Source organism: Stigmatopora nigra, chromosome 11 (genome assembly GCF_051989575.1).
Source record: "Stigmatopora nigra isolate UIUO_SnigA chromosome 11, RoL_Snig_1.1, whole genome shotgun sequence".
Lineage (NCBI taxonomy): Eukaryota > Metazoa > Chordata > Actinopteri > Syngnathiformes > Syngnathidae > Stigmatopora > Stigmatopora nigra.
In genome coordinates this window covers 6,730,283-6,748,277 of record NC_135518.1, presented here as the reverse complement: position 1 = coordinate 6,748,277, position 17,995 = coordinate 6,730,283, and the positions used below count along the sequence as shown (strand labels likewise).

General features: G+C 43.0%; 1 protein-coding gene across 6 annotated transcripts; it reads left to right on the top strand.

The window, feature by feature from the left end:
• The first annotated feature begins 48 nt into the window (after positions 1 to 48).
• mphosph8 (M-phase phosphoprotein 8) lies at positions 49 to 17,945 on the top strand. Of its 6 annotated transcripts, XM_077727435.1 has the most exons (14): positions 53 to 338; positions 1,525 to 1,683; positions 1,838 to 2,689; positions 5,626 to 5,719; positions 5,786 to 6,016; positions 6,086 to 6,208; positions 6,289 to 6,377; positions 15,545 to 15,685; positions 15,929 to 16,015; positions 16,317 to 16,471; positions 16,553 to 16,704; positions 16,769 to 16,893; positions 16,968 to 17,051; positions 17,611 to 17,945. In XM_077727435.1, the coding sequence occupies exons 1-14, from the start codon at positions 246 to 248 to the stop codon at positions 17,650 to 17,652; spliced, it is 2,427 nt and encodes an 808-aa protein (XP_077583561.1). In that variant the 5' UTR covers positions 53 to 245; the 3' UTR covers positions 17,653 to 17,945. The 6 variants fall into 6 exon arrangements, 4 of the variants coding, with proteins under 4 accessions (XP_077583558.1, XP_077583560.1, XP_077583561.1 ...); XR_013327787.1 differs by lacking the exons at positions 15,929 to 16,015; positions 16,317 to 16,471; positions 16,553 to 16,704; ... (1 more) ...; positions 16,968 to 17,051; positions 17,611 to 17,945 and adding exons at positions 8,101 to 10,210; positions 10,756 to 12,118 and having other exon boundaries at positions 49 to 338; positions 15,545 to 15,668; XR_013327788.1 differs by lacking the exons at positions 15,545 to 15,685; positions 15,929 to 16,015; positions 16,317 to 16,471; ... (2 more) ...; positions 16,968 to 17,051; positions 17,611 to 17,945 and adding exons at positions 8,101 to 10,210; positions 10,756 to 12,118; positions 12,203 to 14,644 and having other exon boundaries at positions 49 to 338.
• The last annotated feature ends 50 nt before the right edge of the window (positions 17,946 to 17,995 follow it).

Genomic DNA, 17,995 nt, shown 5'->3' with positions numbered 1-17,995 from the left:
TTCCCTTTTAAATATAATATGCAATTACTATAAGAGGCTTCTCGTTGATCATTGAACCGGGAGCGGGGAACTCGGTTTACACGTGAAGGCATCACGTTGAGGGCGAACTCGTTGGTTTCAGTTTCCTGTTAGCGGTGAGTCGCCCCCGGTCAACTAAGTGACACCACCAACGTTCCACCGCCATCATCTCACCGAGGGAGGCTTCCCTCCGTGGACTCCGCCGCCTGAATCAAGGGCCGATCGCGATGATGGCGAGCGAAAATGTGAAAACGGAGCCGGAAAGCGAGGAGGAGAATGTGTATGAAGTGGAGAGGATCATTGATATGCGCTTGGAGGGGGTGAGGCTAACCGTAGCTAATGCTAACTTGTGCGGCTTGTAAACCCACGCAGGCGGCTTTGTTTAGCTTTTTTTCGGGATATAAAAATCAATGATCAGGTTATTCGGGGTGGTTAAATAATGCGTTAATTGCCAGAAAACGTTCAATTAGTTGCAGCCTGCTAGCAGTAGCTTTGCTCTATGATTATTTTAACCCTAACGTGTCAACAAGGGCTCACAATTTCCATCCCAATAAAGGAGTAATCTTCCTAATACTTTGGTTTGAAAACCTTCGCCTTTTTGTCCTCGTCAGTTTTATTGTTCCATATTTATTTCATTTTTGTCCGATTTGGCATACCATCGGTGTTTTATTGGATTTGTTTTTTTTATAAAACATTCTTAGTTTCTACTTTGTTCCTTTGAAAAGGTGTGTTTGTGGTGTTCATATTTTATTATTCAATTCTTATTTTAATTATAGTTGATTCATTGTTTATAAAGGTATCTGTGTGCGTGAATAGTTTTGTCTCGTTGTGCCCTGCGATTGGCTGGCAACCAATAGTTAGCTGGGATAGGCTCCAGCACCCCGGCCACGCCCCACAGTATAAATGGTAAGGGGAAAAAAAAGATTTTTTTTCATAATACCCCCCTCTTCATCTATTACAATTGATTTTTTTCACATATTCATTTTTTAATTGCTTATCAAGTGTCGTGGGGGTGTTGGAGCCTATCCCAGCTGATTTCAGCTACCTAGTGGGGTGGGTACACCCTGAATTGATGGCCAGCCAATCGCAGGGCTTGTTTTTTTTTCATTCACAAAAAAAAAACAAAAACCTGGTGTGCACTTAAATGGACATCACGCCATGTCTCAATTATTCATGATTGTTCATTTATTTTTCTGTCCTACTCCTCACAAGGATCGCAAGGGGTGCTGGAGGCTGTCCCAGTGAACTCTGGGCATTGGTATTTAAAAAAAAAATAGTTATCTGTAAATATTTAAATGGATTAAAATAATAACTGAAAGTAAATGAATTAAATTATTGTAATTTAAAAGAAAAATACTCTCATTATGGCCTCCAGTTGCACTTAAAGTTGATCATTTAAATTAGTATTCTTTTTTGTTCATAGTGTTAAACTCATCCTATCTGATTGCAAACATCTTGCGATATGTGCACGTAAATGGTTTGTTAAGAATATCTTTTTTTTTCCAGGGCGAGGTGCTTTATCGGGTGCGATGGAAAGGTTACTGCTCGGACGACGACACGTGGGAACCCGAAGGTCATCTGGAGGACTGTCGAGAGGTCCTTTTGGCCTTCAAGAAGGCTGCCGTAGAAGTAAAAAAGGAGACTGAGGAAAAGAAACCTTTACTGGTGAGCTCACTTCAATAACTTTTTCTCTGCTAATGCAAATGAATGCATTTTTTTGCCATTTTGGGTCTCCATGATATTTTTGCAATGGTTAGGCATCTCAAAGTGTAACTTTTGTGCCCAAATAATAAAGCGAGGCTCCCTTGTCTCTCGTTAGCAACTTCCGACCAAAAGCGACTTATTCGACGCCGACTCTGAGAGCGACAGCGACAAGGAGAGGCCCGCCGACGACGCTCCCGTCTTCAAGAAGAAAAAGAAGAAAAAGAAGTCCCGCGAGCAGCCGCTAGAGGACGAGGACGAAGAGGCTCCTCGCAAGGAAAAGAAAAAGAAGAAAAAGAGGGACAAGATGAGGGACGAATTCAAGCCTTTGCCCGCCCCGGAGACAGACGAGGATGAGGCGGAGAAGACGAGCGAGGGTAAAAAACGTTCAATAGACTCGGAGGAAGAAGACGAAATGCAGCATAAGAAAACCAAGAAGGACAAGAGCAAAGAGGGTAAGCACAAGAAGGACAAAGGCGGCGAGGAGGCCAAGAAGAAAAAGGTCAAGTACGGCGTGGTAACTTCGGACGAAGACTTGAGCGAAGGTTTGTCGGAGGAGAAAAGTCGCCCGGACGAGCAGCAGTCCAAACCCAAGAAGAAGCCCGACATCAAGCTGAAGGGCATCAAAGACCTGATCCAGGAAAAGAAGAGCAAGCACAGGGAGGGCGGCCTCGCCAAGCTCAAGGCGCCCACCGGCTCCAAAGTCCGAGAGGACACCGGCCCGCCCTCGTCCGATTCCAGCGACAGCTCGGGCCTGCACCGGAAGGCCAAGAGTAAGAGTCAGGAACCGGCTCCGGTGCCGGCTGTCAAGCCGCCTTCCACATCCACAGACAAGCCGCGGGAAGACGAGGCCGCCAGAGTAGACCCCAAAGGCCCCACCCACCTCTTTGAAGACTTTCTGCTCAATTGCGGGGCCAAGGACCGAGCACCCCGCAGGCCACCCGAAAAGGCCACCGGCAAGCCCTCCAAGGTATTTACAATTCTGTCTTAGTATTATAAAAACTAAAAATTTCTTTGTTCATCTTAATGTCCAATCTGTCTCTGCTAGTATTTTTCTTTTCTGGAGCGGGAGCAGAAATACATTTTAATAGGGGCCCTAACCCAATTTTTTTTTTTTTTTACCTCTGATAAATAGCACATGCAACTCTTTTTCTTTCAGACCAATTTGAACAAAGCTACCCAACATTCAAGATAGTAATTAATGAAAACTACCGTATTTTCTCACATCTAAGCCGTATTTGTAACTGCAAATAACGATGACTGAATCAAGGATACGACTTTTATGCGCACAAATTAACACTTGAAATGCACGAAACTGCAAGGTGACAAAGACTCCAGGTGGAAACGTACTATAACGCGAGTCAATGAGGCCGATCCGGTCATTTATTACAACATAGACAAAAGATAAACAGATAAAACGCTAAACAAAATTAGGTTTGGCGTCTCTGAATGAAATTGAAGAAAAAAAAAAAACGTGAAAAAAACTCACTATCTTGTGCTCTGACTGGCCAGACGCGAGTGGCCTCGATACATGCGTTCGTAGCGTTTACTATGTCGGTGCATCCCAATAGTTGTGAAGGCGGATCAAAGGTCTTGCGGTCGGTCGATGGTTAAAATATCAGCCCTGATACCTGCGTAATGTGTATCTCATGCTATTATTGCACCCAGAGACTTGGTGAAAGCTAGACCGCTGCGGACAGACATCCTGGTTGTACTGCTCATGTGACTTCCTTTTTGAATTCGTCCACGTGTAGGCAACACCCTTTTGGAACACAGAAAGAAAAGATTCCACAATAAGCGTGGTTGGAGACAACAGATCAAGAAGAATGTCTTACACGACTGATTTCAAGCGGAAAGTTGTAAGCTATGCTGATGAGATTGGCAACATTCACGAAGCCGCAAGACACTTTGGAGTCGATGAGCGTAATGTTAGAAGATGGAGAACCGACTCAACACTTCAATCTATGCCAATATCAAAAAGGGCCAATAGGGGACCAAAAACTGGACAAAATCCAGAGATGGAAAAAGCCCTCCTCGAGTGGTGCGGTGAGCTGAGGCAAAGAGGCCAACGAGTTTCCAGTTTGGCCATCCGCTTTAAAGCTTTGGAGTTGGCAACGTGTGGCAAGTATCCAATGGCGTCTTCCTTTAAAGCTTCAATGGGATGGTGCACCAGATTCCAAAAGAGAAACGATCTCTCATTGCGGCCCCGAAACAAAATTGCGCAAAAGGTGCCGGCTGGACTTCATGAAAAATTCCTGGACTTTCAAACATTTATCATTAACAACCGCAAGCTTGTTGATTATCCCCTCTGCAGAATTGGTAGCATGGAAGAAACGCCAATGTGTTTTGATATGCCTAGTGGGACAACGGACTATGAACAGACTCACTATACCGTTGTTTTGGGCTGCACGGCGGATGGAGGAAAATTGCCTCCCATGGTCATTTTTAATTGCAAAAGCCCAACAAATGACAAGTTTCCCAGTGGAGTTATCGTTCATCAACACCCAAATGGATGTATGGATGAAGATGGCGCACTGCTGTGGCTACATACGGCTTGGAGCTGCCGAAATGGAGCATTACTCAAAGCCCCCTCTTTACTTATATGGGAACATTTCAGGGCTCATTTGATGGACAGAGTGAAAAATTATCTGGATTTCATCAATACCGTCCCGGCATTTATTCCAAGCGGTCTCCCAGGGATGTTACAGCCACTGGATGTCAGTTTAAACCAAGCATTTAAAAATAACATGAGGAAGCTGTGGACAGACTGGATGTCGGAGGGAAAGCCCGAACTGACTGCTAGTGAGAATTTACAACCGGCACCCTTGGCGACTGTAGTAAAGTGGGTGAAAGAAGCCTGGGAGGCAATTCCTGCATCGGTGATTCAAAAGTCATTTTTAAAATGCTGCATAAGCAATGACATGGATGGCACTGAGGAGGATATTATGTGGCAGGACGAAGAAGGCACAGACATAGAAGATATAAAAACAGAAGAAGAAGATACAGAAATAGAGGATTTTAACAAACCCACATGGGATGATGTTGATGATAATGATGGTGATGGTGATAATAATCTGTACTCAAATGAAAATTGGAATGAATTGTTTGGCAAATCGGATGATGATGGCGAATATGATTTTGAAGGTTTAGCTGCATGATTGTGTATTTATGATGGGGAAATAAAAAAAAATCTGCTTTGTTTTTTTAATTTTATTTTGATTTATTTTTTCGGAAGTGACGACTATTGTAGTAACATCGAAAGAATCATGATATTTCCACATTGGAAGCAATATACCCGTCACAACATGAGAAAATGGTCATTTCTGTCATTAAAAAGCATCGGGTTCTCGTCAAGATAGACTTATTTCTTTTTTTCACATTGAATACTAATTTGATATTTACCGTTTACAAAGACAGACATATAAATGTACTTATGATATTGACCCAAATGTACAATCCAGCATACGATACTTTCGGTTCATACGGTATCTGAGAAATACTATGTGCTACGATTTTTCCTCTTCATTAGTACTACCTATTAAAACCATGAATATGGAGGTGACAATTGTGTATCGGTGTCTTATATGAGAGAAATCGTAAAAATTCAACATTTTTAAGGCTGCGGCTTATATGCGAGAAAATACGGTATATGTCATTTTTGTAATACATCTCAGCATTTTGTCATTTCTAGCCCTTAACTATTTCACTGCCATTAACAGTTGTTGACTCCAAATCCATTTCAATTGTTAAAGTGGGCATTGACTGATCGCGTTTCACTGCCATTGATGACGCTAGACGTCCAATCTGTTTTGACTGGCAGTGGAAATTGGGACATCAGTAACCTCGGTTGTGGGGAATGAGTTCATATCCATCCAATGTACAAGGTTATAGGAAGTTCCCTTTCAGATCCTTGGAAAACTGGAAAAAATCATCAAGCCCATCAAAGAGTCTCCCCCATCAAAAGAACCTGAAAAGACGGACAGATCCAAGCAGTCAGAAGGTAGCACGCCCACAAAGTCTCCGCTTTCCTTATTTTTGCCCCTATTAACGTCTTGCACCTCCCCAGCCATCTCCAAACCGGGCCAGAGTTATGGCTTCAGCTTGGACAGCGACGAGCGCGATGACGAAGGCGCGTCCAACAAGGCGAGGAATGCCGACGACTCCCGGAAGGACAAGACGGAGGAGAACCCGAGCAGGCCAGGCTGGGAGAAAATGAGCCGAGCGGACGACAGGAAGAAGAGGAGGGATGATGTCGTGTCTGATGACCACGTGGACCAGCAACCCATGGAAGTTGCGGGTTAGTTTGGCTTTGAGTTATTTTGCTGTGGGAGGGGAATTTTAGAGAGTAACACTTCTTTTCAAACAGATAAAAGTCCAGCCACGTTAAATTTGGGGATGGATCTCAACCTGGATTGGATGACTCTGGATGATTTCCAGAAACATCTGAATGGGGATGACGAGATCCTGTCTGGCCCTCCGCTATCGCCCAGTGAGTCTTGCACATTTTGATTGGTCCAACTCTCATTTCAAACAGTTGTGGATAGAAGTTTTGTCCCCGCCCCTTCGCAGGCGAGTTGCGGGATGCTGTCAAAAGTGGAGACTACGTGGCGGTAAAATTGGCGCTCAATTCCAAAGAGGAGTACAACTTGGATCAGGAGGTAATATTTCTTTTTATTGTCATCACAAACACTTTGACAGTTTTTAACAATTTTTTGGGCTTTAAAAAAAAATTCTATAGACCCCTCTTAATTTCCTCATCATTTTTTTTCATTATTGAGTTTTCTGTCCTAATTTTATTGTGCATAATTTCACTTATTAGAATTCTCCTCATTACCAAAATGTAATTAGTCCATGTGCAATCTTTTCAATTCTATTTTATACTAATTCCACATAACCTATTTCATGTTCATATAATGATACTTTTAATTGATGGTCATATTTTTATATTATATCAATGATTATTTTGGCACACTATCTTTAATGTTACACTTTGTCCTTGTGTTGTTACTCTTGAGATGTCAATTTTGTTGGTTCTGGTGTTGTTTCGCCTTCAACTTTTAAAAACCTTGGTCTCAGTGGGTGGTCTGGCCTCAGGCAAGTGGTGGTCTCAGATAGTCTGGTCAAGGCTAGCTCTGCCGCTATCTCACAACACTTGTTTCAATATTCAGCATTTTGCACCTTGGTGGCCCCGCCGGTGTGTGTGTATGAGTGTGTTAATGCTTACAGGATGTTATAATCGTGTCAAATCAGGCATCAATAAGGTTCATTGCACCGACGGCCGCGTGGGTCATTTCTTTAAACACTGTGTTGGTCATTTCCAACCCTTTCATGATTCAAGATTTTAACGTGTTTGCACTTTGTGACTAAAGACCCAACAAAAGTACTAACCAATGAAGAAAAGGTCTGGATTTAACCTCTTAGGACAAAATCAGCACATTTTCTTTTGGGTGAGATCAGGATTTTCCCATCACACAGAAGAATGTGTCTTCAGTTTGACAATCTCAGGTAAGAGGCAAGAGCCTTTGTGTCTTCTCATATTGCTTTATTTTGTTCACTGATAACACCAAACTGTTGTTCAGATAAATAACTGTGTTTCAATTTAACATTGAATTGTGTGAATTTCTAAAATGTTGAAAGGCGAGTTTACAATTACAGTAGAACAATACTTATTGTCATTTTCTGAATTTTTAACTGTATTTGAAGCTGCTAATGCTAGTTAAAGACGGTACTTCTATATATATATATATATTTAGACATTTACATCCCATAGTAGTCCTGGGAGCTATTGATGTTGTCTTTGTTTTCAGGTGACCTCCATATCCAAAATAGCCAGATGAAAAAAGGAAAAGAAGCAGGTACACACCATATATATATTCTGTTTATGATATTACAATACAATTGCATCTTCACAATCATATAGCACATGTGCCATATTCCCATCACACTTGATGTCCTTGGAACTCTATTTTTTTAAATGCATTGCTGCCCAGTTATAGATGATTGACAAATGCTATATTTTGTCCGTTTCATTGTTACCATCCCATCATTCCATTGACAAATTTATCAGTTGGACCATGTCAAAGCGCTTTTTTATCCAATAAAGCCATTAACTTGTCCTTAAATGGGTGACTTGGTTTTTCTACTGACAATTCTTAGAGGTCTAGTGTTGTTTTTCGATTTTTTTTTTTTATATTATTTTAAATTTTTGGTCAAGTGAGTCTGGTTGAATGATCCGCAAATGTTTTATGGGGCGTTGCCAAGGTGCTGGTGCTTTATACACGGTTAGCCGGAACATGTGCATATGATTGTTGAAGGGGTGCAAAGACATGGGAAGCCTTGGTTTTGGCGACCAGTCTTATACGTCTACTTGTTCTCTTGCAGGTTTGCACAACAATGGCTGTGAAAAGGTCATTTGATGAGAGGAATCCAAAGGATGCCATTTTTATACCGCACTTTATAAACAATCCGCAAGACGGTCAGAGTAGCAGTACGGATGAAAACCCCCAGAAAGAACTGGAATCCAAATGCAGTTCAGCTCAAAGAGCAGAAACCTCGAAGCAAGAAGTTGACAATTTCAAATTAAGCTCCCACGTTCCTGAGCAAACTGCAATTGCTCAGGACTGCGACCCAACAGAAGGGAAATTCAACTCTGACCAGGAGACAAACAGTTTAGAGTTTGAAGAGGTCACAAAAGATGAAGGCAAAACATCCAGAAACTGTCGGCGGACACCCGTCGAAGCCCAACAGCCGACACGGACCAGTACACGTAAGCGCAAGAAGGTGGTTCTTACGGAATCCAGTTCTGACGAGGGTGACAAAAAGGAAGTGTTGAAAAAGCACTTTTGTTTCTACTGCCATGCACCTTTTAGCCAGTTAGAGAAGCACTTAGAAAAGAAGCATGCTGAGGAAACGGACGTGGCCCATGCCATCCACTTCCCTAGAGGATCCAAAGTCAGGCAGAACTTGCTGGACCAAATCCGCGACCGCGGCGACTACGAGCAACGTACCAAAGCTCTCCGTAAGAATGGAGGTGAAAATTTTCCCCAGGTGGAGGCCAAGACTACTCAAATATGCACTCGCAATTTTCTCCCTTGCCAGCACTGCTACACTTTTTACCGCAAAACCGACCTGTGGCGGCACGAGGAGTCCTGCAAAGCCAAGAAGAGCGAATGCGAATCCCCCGAATTGCCAAATGTGGATGCCGTGGGAGAAAGCGCTGCCTCTCAGTCGCTTCCCATGTCAGAGTTGTTGACAGATGGATGCAGGGAGATCATCCGTACGATGCACCAGGACAGCATTGCCAGACACATCGTCCAAGACCCTCTCATTTGCGAATACGGGAATACTTTGTTGACCAAGTACAACCATGACAAGTCACAGTATGCCTACATTGGTCAAAAGATGCGACAGCTCGGTCGCTTCATGATTGCTGTCAGCGAGCTGGACGGAAGTGTGCATCACTTGCATCAATTGTGCATCCCCTCCCGGTTCGAATTGGCAGTGGAAGGCGCCAAAAAAGCCAGCGGCTTCGATCCGAGTTGTAGTCGCTTCAAAACCTTTTCCCTGGTGTCCAAAATTGGCTACTCTTTGAAACGGGCAGCCGAGATTGCCTTTGGCGAGAGTCGCATGACCAAAGACCGCCTGATGGAGGGCGAGGTGAAGGCCTTCATACAGTTAGTGGATAGCAAATGGAGCGAGCACTTTTCTCGCAGGTCTGTGTCATCATCCTCATCTTCCAAAACGGAGCTTCCGAAGATAGAGGTGGACTCGTCCGGGGTGATGGACGACCTGATCAAACTCCATCGGTTCATTGAGGAAGAGGGGGATGAAGCCATGCGGGAGCTACGCCACAATCCCAGCGTGTCCAATTGGAAGAAGTTAAGCGAGGCCACGCTGGCTGACGTTTGCCTCTTCAACAGAGCACGAGTGGGCAACATTGGCCGGCTCCTCTTGGAAACGTACACTGCCAAAAAGCTCCGAGGGAATTTCGTACCCTCGGCGGATCAAGTCAAGAAATGCACTAAACTAGAGCTCGAGATCAGTGGGCACTTTACCAGGGTAGAACTGGAAGGTCAGTTTGGCAGGAACATGTTGGTCTTGCTCACTGAAAAGATGACTTTGTCACTGGACCTGCTGGTGGAAAACAGGCAGAACGCCGGCGTGTCCAAAAGCAACCCATACCTCTTCCCTCGGACCGAAGGCCACTCCTTCATCCGAGGGTTGGATTGCTTCCGAAGGGCGGCGGTGGAGTGCAATGTGAAGAACCCCGAAGCACTATTGTCACCGGCGCTCAGGGAGCAAATTGCATGTTGCTGGCAGCTCATGAGCCTCGGGCAGGGCGAGCTAAATCAAGTTGCCGGGCTGCTAGGAAAAAGCATCCAGGAGTGCTATAGCTTATGCAAAAACGCTTCAATGCTGGAGGATGCCTGTAAGCATTTGCTCCAACTGGACCGCACAAAACCAGCTATTCCAGCTAGCACGCCCAGAAATGGTAAGCTTCTTATTTCTTTTCTTGCATTGATATGTCGTGTATACTTAGCTGTTTAGTATAGACCTGTGACGAGTGGACAAATTTTAACATTTTATTTTATTTAAATACAATCACAATCTCAACTATATCGACTTTAGTTTCTCTCATTGAGTCTCCACGTTTCAGGAAAACCCTGAATGGGGTGACAAATTGAAGCATATGATTGCAGCACAAGTTTGAAGTGTCCAAGATCAATGTATCACTTCACAAGTAGCTCTCGCAGATTGTTTATGTCAAGAGAAAGAGCCCCTTCACACAAAAGAAGTTTTTTTGCAAATAACTGGCTGCTCTCACCATCTATTGGCTTTGGTCTTTACGATATTGGCGACTTGTTGATAATCGAATGCCGTCATATCACACACCGCTAACCTACAATAATGTTTCATTTGTAGAACAGCCTGTTACACACCTGTTTCTGGTCATCACCATAGTTGGGCGGTTCAGTTGTAACTCTTGATGATCTTATTCATTCAAGTTTTGACAAAGTTTTGTTCTTGTCTTTTTAGGAACTTCGTCCAAAGCTGTCCCAAAGAGACGGCCGTGGAACGAGCGAGAGCAAGCCGCGGTTAAGAATCAGATGAGCGACTTTTTAAATAGAATGAAGGTCCCCGGCAAGAAAGACTGTAACGCTTGCATTGCCGTTGAACCCGATCTGGCTGCCAGATCCTGGACTGACGTGAAAAATTACGTGCACAACAGCATACAGACCATCCGTAGACGAAGTAACCAGCACAAGGAAGACAGGAGCTGCAGAGCTAGTAAGCCAAAGCGACAAACGGTTGAAGTCCAAAGGCCGGATCTGTTTGACTCGATGGCGAGTTGCAGCATATCGTCGGGTCTTCAGGATCTCTCTGGGGAGAGTGCCAATTTTTGCATGCAGCTTCAAGAACCAAATCCTTACGCCTCAGAAATGCCTTTAAGCTACACATCCTTGTGTTCTCCTAGTACAAACCTAATCCACGGCAGTCAGCCGCTGATGTCCACGTTCACGTCATTGAACGCCACTGACACTCAAGTAGTACCCACGTTTACGCCACAAAGCACCACCAGTGCGCTCATGTCGTCCGTATACACATCGGAAACCGACAGCTTCCATCCATTGGCTTCTTATTCGTCCAATGCTTCTAGTAATTATCCTTCAGTTTACTCTGATCCTTTAAACTCCCCAATTCTTCCCAATTTCAGCGTTCCCAATACTTCACTGTTTCCCCCCTTCGCTCCGCTAAACTCCCCGAGTCCGCCATTGGTCTCACACTTTTCCACAGCCTTAAGCGAACGAAGCGGGATGTTGGTTTCCTCCTTCGCGGCCCTCGACCAATCTGACACGACTTCCTACCCGACGGATCAGGCGAGGTATTCCACGACCGCACAAGTGGTTCCAACAGTCAAACGAGGCAGCGTTCACAAGACACTACCATCCCCAATGAAACCAAAGCCCTCACAGAAACCATCCCCGTCCAACTCCAAACCCCAAAAGAGGCAAAAAAGGTTATGGAGCTCTGAGGAGCAGGCAGCGGTCCGGCGGCAGTTCGGAGACTTGGGCAGGCTGATCAAAGTGCCGGGGAAAAAGGAATGCGACACGTGTTTGTCAGCCGAACCGGCCTTGTGTAGCCGCACGTGGCAGGAAGTTAAATATTTTGTTCACAATAACATTCAGTCCATGAAAAGACGAGGCTTGGCGACAACCATGTCCGAATTAACTGAAGAACCCAAACAGGAATTAGAGACTCCAGCGTCCAGTGCCGAGTGGGATGGTCCCGTTTATCTGTCCTTATAAAAGCATCGCTAAACATCAGGATATGTTAAGGCAATAGTTTGAGCTCATGAATACAAAGTTTCTAGCTGTCCATATACTGCAGTTCTGATCAGGTATGTACGTGGCATTTAAAATTCGCATCTGGTGTCTAAATGAAAATATCACAGTGTAATGCCCTCTTTGGGTTTGTCCCTCAGCTTTAAGGTAAGTGACCGCCAAGTGCAGAAATCTTGTTTGCGGCAAATATTGTTCCGCCTATTTATTTTGTGTTGCTTGAGCTCCAGACTTGGGGCGAGAGTGGCGTTACCGTTACAGCATCTGTTGGCCGCTGAAGAATAGACACTCGTACATAAATCTTAAAATAGAAAACTTGCCATGGGTAGGGAATACCTGGGAAACATGCAATGTGGACGGAAAAGGCATACTAAAAGCCAGAACCTAAGAACTGAGATACAGACTTGCTACTCACTCGTATTTTGTGCCTTCCTTACCCAATTTCACTTAATTTTGCTATCTATGCTTGCTGCCTACAGGCAGGATAATTTAATATTCTTCCACTTAATGGCAGATGGTACCTACTGTAACTCATTGGCATATCCCCCTTTTGCCATTCATATAACAAAATCGGCGCTCTTCCAGAGTTTCCACATAGAGCTTCTGAAGTCTGGTAATGACTGGCACAGAGTTGCTTTTAATTAAACATTTCATAAAAGTTCGAGTCCGTTCCACATAGGACGGACAGAAAAGAAACAAGAATCACAACTGCAAGAACTGATTTCTGTTTAGTTTGCTCGCCCTGGTATGAATTTCACTGTATCCAACATGCAGTCCAAGAACACAAATGGCCCATTTTGTAAGTTAATGCCATAGCAATGCCACAAATACTTTAAAATATTGTCACAACGGCACCTTTATGTCTGTATTTTTGAACTGACAATGGTAAGCACAGTATAGATAATCTGCCTTCTGACCGCCCAACAAAGGATTACATTACATCAGGCTCTTCATAAACCAAGGCTTACTTCTCTGTCATTTTTACTCATCTGACAAGTACTATACAAACAATTTAGCAAGACTTAGTACTTTAGATCACACGAACAAAACAACTCACCATGCCTAACATCCACTAGCCATAGAAAGAGTGTATAACCTGCCTGACTCTTGTCAATGTCCTCAACTGAAAGATCTCTTATCATTACACGCAGTGGTAAATACAGTAAGAAACTGCTTTTTTGTGCTTCCGGTACGTACCAACAAGTTTTAAGCAGCAAAAACATCACCCTTAATCTTGCCCTAGCCTTTTCGTGCTATGATTCTGTACTTCCACTATTATCCATAAACCTTGATGTATAGGCTACTAGGTCACTGTAGTTTAGTCCAATAGACCTTGTGCACAAATGCAAAGAAAATGGCTCCCACTGCACTTATCAGTGTTAGATTGATCTTATTTTTCCTTGTTTGATTACCAAATATTAGCAAGAATTTCATCCTGACATTATTGTAGTGTCTTGGTTGAAGGTTTCTTTGCTTTAGGCATTGTCCCTTGTGTAGATGGTCTGGGTATAGGCAGAACTGTGTTTACATTAATACCCATTTCCTGATAATTATTGATATATTATTTTTTTATGTGTGTGGAGTATCGTGTACTGGAATTGTGTAGAATACGTTTTTGAATTTTAGTGTAGTTGGTTTGACTGCGAGAGAATCTAACTGGTTGTGAAAGTGGGTTGATTCTGGAGATGCAAATTAGATTGCAATAACTGGCTGATATGTTGATTATTTTTCTTATTAATTGATGACTCAAGCAGAGGAAGATGTCTAATTTAGCTTTATCCATGAATAGGATGTGGGAGTCTATAGAGGAAAAGACATTAATTTATTCTCTTTGAATGACTGTTTCTGGTTTGTAATGTGTCCGAAAACACGCAAGAAAATGTTGATGATAGTTATTATATTTTAAGTATTTTCCCGATTGTCCTTTTGATTATTGATATAATCAGATCATTAATTCAGCAATAATAGGTAGTAGTATTTTTCCACTTTTGAGTACCATCCCAAAATTCTGTTGTCGTGTCCATGGTATTAGGGGGGAAAAATCTTCAATTTCTTCCACAAATAGTTTACATTCAGTTTTTTTTTTAATTTTTTCAAGTATTTTGCTTTCCTTCCTGAGGAAAAAAAGGCAAAACTTTTGTCTTGCACTCATTGCCTTCCCTAATTTATGCTTTTGCTGTCAACCCCGAATGCAAACTTAGAAATACAAAGCAACAAAAGCAGTTCTTCTCATAGAATAAGCTATAAAATAGCTTGTTGCTAGATTTCCAATCTCTTCAGCACTTATTTTCTCATTTTATAGATGCGTTCATGTGCAATTTGTTTATGGCAAATTTTATTCACTCATTTTCTTAAATCCAGTATTAAGAAGCACTTTGTTCCGAACCACTTATTTTATGTTTGTTTGTTCCGTAAATTGATTTGAAGTGTACCAGTGGTTGTTTTTTTTCCAGTGGGCATTACAATTTGAGGTCATGGATGAAATGTTGTGTTACATAGTGGACTTTATCTTGTTTTATCATGTTATCTATTCTGGTCTGAATATTTTTTTCTCCACTGACTTAAATTATTGCAGTTTTTTTTTATTAACAAAAGGTCCTTCATTAGCATCTGTTTTCCCAGTTCTTGCACTGACATGATGATTATCCATTTTTATTTGCTAACCACAAACCTCACAAATTTGCAGGGCACAACTTTTGGTATCCAATACAGAACTTGAATTTGGTCACCTAGTCACAATCATTTAAAAAAATTAAAATACATTCACAAGTATATCTTATTGTGGGTTTTACAGTAGTTATCACACAATAGCCTTCAATATTGTTCAGACAGTGTGTCGGCATAACGATCGGAAATGTGGGTTCAAATCCAGGTCTGTCTACCTGTGTGGAGTTTGCATGTTCTCCCCGGGCCTGTTTGGGTTTTCTCCGGGTACTCTTGTTTCCTCCCACTTTCCAAAGACATGCATAATAGGCTGATTGGACACTCTAAAATTGCCCCTAGGTATGAGTGAGAGCGTGAATGGTTGTTTGTCTCCTTGTGCCCTGTGATTGGCTGGCCACCAAATTAGGGTGTCCCCCCCACCCCCCCTCCTCTGGCCCAAAGTCAGCTGGGGTAGGCTCCATCACCCCCCGCGACCCTAGTGAGGATAAAGCGGCTCACAAAATGAGATTATCCAGACATTATCAATATATTCTTCCGACTTTGATGTTAAAACAAGAACATTTTTCAAATATTTGTATAAGTTGCCTTTTTTTTAATGTATCGTAAGGAACCTAGAACCAACCTGTGCTGTACAATAAAATGTTTGTCTTGACCTGTCTTGTTTTTTTCTTTCTCTTTTTGTCTTCTTTGCATTTCCCTCCATCTAACATTTAGAGTCAGTCTTTAATCGACTAATCATTATGCTGAGCTGTTTCTTAGGTACTCTATTAACGGTACTGGTACTACTTTGTTATCATAACACAGATTTTTTTTCCCCCCAGGACGTCAGCGGAATGTCGCTGAGCATGCTGGCGGCGGCGGGCGGGCAGGACGATATCCTTCGCTTGCTGATCAGGAAAGGCGTACGAGTGAATGGTCGCCAAAAGAATGGCACCACAGCCCTAATGCATGCTGCAGAAAAGGTGACCAATCGCCTCATTTTAGTTTAATTCATTTAATAAGGTACAGCACACATCAATTAGAACATATTCATATTCATGTTAATGTAAATATGTAAGATTGTAGCTGAGGGATAATTTCCATCTTTATTCCCTAGTAGTATGGTAGTTGAAGATAAACGATGACACATACAACACACACACACACACACAAAGTATTTGTCCAATACTTTCAGGGATTGCTTATAAATTGTTTCAATTTTGCAGAATTTTGTGACCACTGTGGCCATCCTGTTGGAGGCAGGCTCATACCTCAACGCACAAAATGCCATCGGCGAAACGGCATTAATGAAGGTGAGACACTTTCTTTTATATAAAAGTGATTTAAGCACGCAATTCTACCAGTCTCATTGATTTACATGTAATTGAATACAAACTCTGACATTTTGTGTGAAATCCAAAGAGAGAGTTTTACATTGAGGGAAAAACATTAAGCATAGAGCTTCTTAACCTTGAAAACAACAGAAAATTGGTTTGCTCATGTCTTAGAAAGAAGTCATGATTTGAGTGGATTACCAGTCAGTAATGCAAATTTCACTGTTAAAGTCAAAAGTTACCCTTTGACTTAACCGAGTCTTGTCTTTTTCGTTCCCAGGCTTGCAAGCGAGGAAACGCCGACGTTGTGCGGCTCCTGCTGGAAAACGGCGCCGACTGCCACATCCAGACGAAGAACAAGGCGGATGCTTTCTACTTTGCTCAGCACAACAACCACCTGGCCGTATGCGACATCGTCAACAACCACAAGAGCATGTGAGTCGTCTTTAGGAGAGTGTAGCATACGCCAAAATCTATGAATTTACCTTTTTTTTAACACACTTCACCCAAAAAAAGGCTATCCAGCGTGGCCGAGGACACCATCCGGTCATACTTTGACAACCGTTTGGTTCTGCTGGACACCGTCTTCCCGCTAGCGTGTCACCGCCTGTGCGAGTGGCCCGACTTCTCCACCGAGTTCACCTACAAGCCTCCGCCACCCGCAGACGGTAAAAAGGTCGCTGGTCACTTGTTGCTAGGCAGAATATAGATGGCACGTCTCTGCCCGAGCAGGAACGGGCATCCTCCTTTTCATCTTTCACGCCACCTTCCGCAACGACGTCACTGCACGTCTCGGTGGCCCGTGCAGCGTCCAGGCGGTCATTCTCAACGACAAATTTCAGCTGCCTGTCTTCTTGGTGGGTGGCGTCCCACGCGGCGCAGCCGTCGATTGTTTTGACGCCATTGACACCGTTTTGTTGTGTCCAAACAGGATAGTCACTTCATCTATTCCTTCAGTCCCGTAGCGGGAAACAATAAGCTTTTTATCCGGTTGGCGGAAGCGCCCTCAGCCAAGGTGAGTGCTTGTTAGCTTGCTAAGTGCAAGCATGTTAACTTGCTTGAGTGCTTGAGTTTGATTTAATCAAGGGACCGTACATATTAATTAACATATACACGTCAATGTGTGTCCTGGGTGCAAATCCAGGTCACGTTCACCTGTGTGGAGTTTGCATGTTCTCCCCAGGCCTGTGTGGGTTTTCTCTGGGTACTCTGGTTTCCTCCCACATTCCAAAAACATGCATGGTAGGCTGATTGGACACTCTAAATTGCCCCTAGGTATGGGTGTGAGTGTGCACGGTTGTCCGTTTCCTTGTGCCCTGCGATTGGCTGGCCACTGATTCTGGGTGTCTCCATCCTCTGGCCTGCAGTCAGCTGGGATAGGCTCCAGCACTCCCTGCGACCCTCATGAGGATAAAGCGGTTCGGAAAATGAGACAAGTCAATATGTATGATTTATAGCCAAAGACTAATTTCCATCTTTAGTCCCTTGTGCAGATTGGTGTTAAAAATACAAGATAAACATCAGTGCATGTTAACTAGCACAGGAGTTTAATGTGAATGTTTGTCTTTCTTCAGGTGAAGCTAATCATAGGTGCCTACAGAATCCAGCTTCAGTGACGCATTTTTACCTTCCAAAGGGTAGCTTTGTTTTTGTTTTTTTTGTAAATACATTTTTGTAAGTATTTTTTTATCCTACAGTCAGTCAACTCATCATTCAAGTCCAACCAGAAATGTTCACATAACAATAAAAAATGCATATTTTTTTGACAGACGAGCAAAAAAGTAGAATGCTGCTGCCACTGTTCTCATTCTTCTAATGTATTTTTGAAAGTGTTTTCATGTTTCTTCTATTCAATAGGTTTCGTAAATAATTATGTCTTGTAAATAATACAGGTTTGTTCTGCCTTGGACTTTGATATTTTCCTTACATGAAAACAAAGCATCACGAGTTAGGAGAAAA

What these genes read in the sequence shown, in the direction of transcription:
- mphosph8 (XM_077727432.1), top strand. Translation starts at nt 246, where the DNA reads ATGATGGCGAGCGAAAATGTGAAAACGGAGCCGGAAAGCGAGGAGGAG. An exon ending in CCACCGGCAAGCCCTCCAAG is followed by an intron (nt 2,690 to 5,625) that starts GTATTTACAATT and finishes GTTCCCTTTCAG; the next exon opens with ATCCTTGGAAAACTGGAAAA. An exon ending in GCAACCCATGGAAGTTGCGG is followed by an intron (nt 6,017 to 6,085) that starts GTTAGTTTGGCT and finishes CTTTTCAAACAG; the next exon opens with ATAAAAGTCCAGCCACGTTA.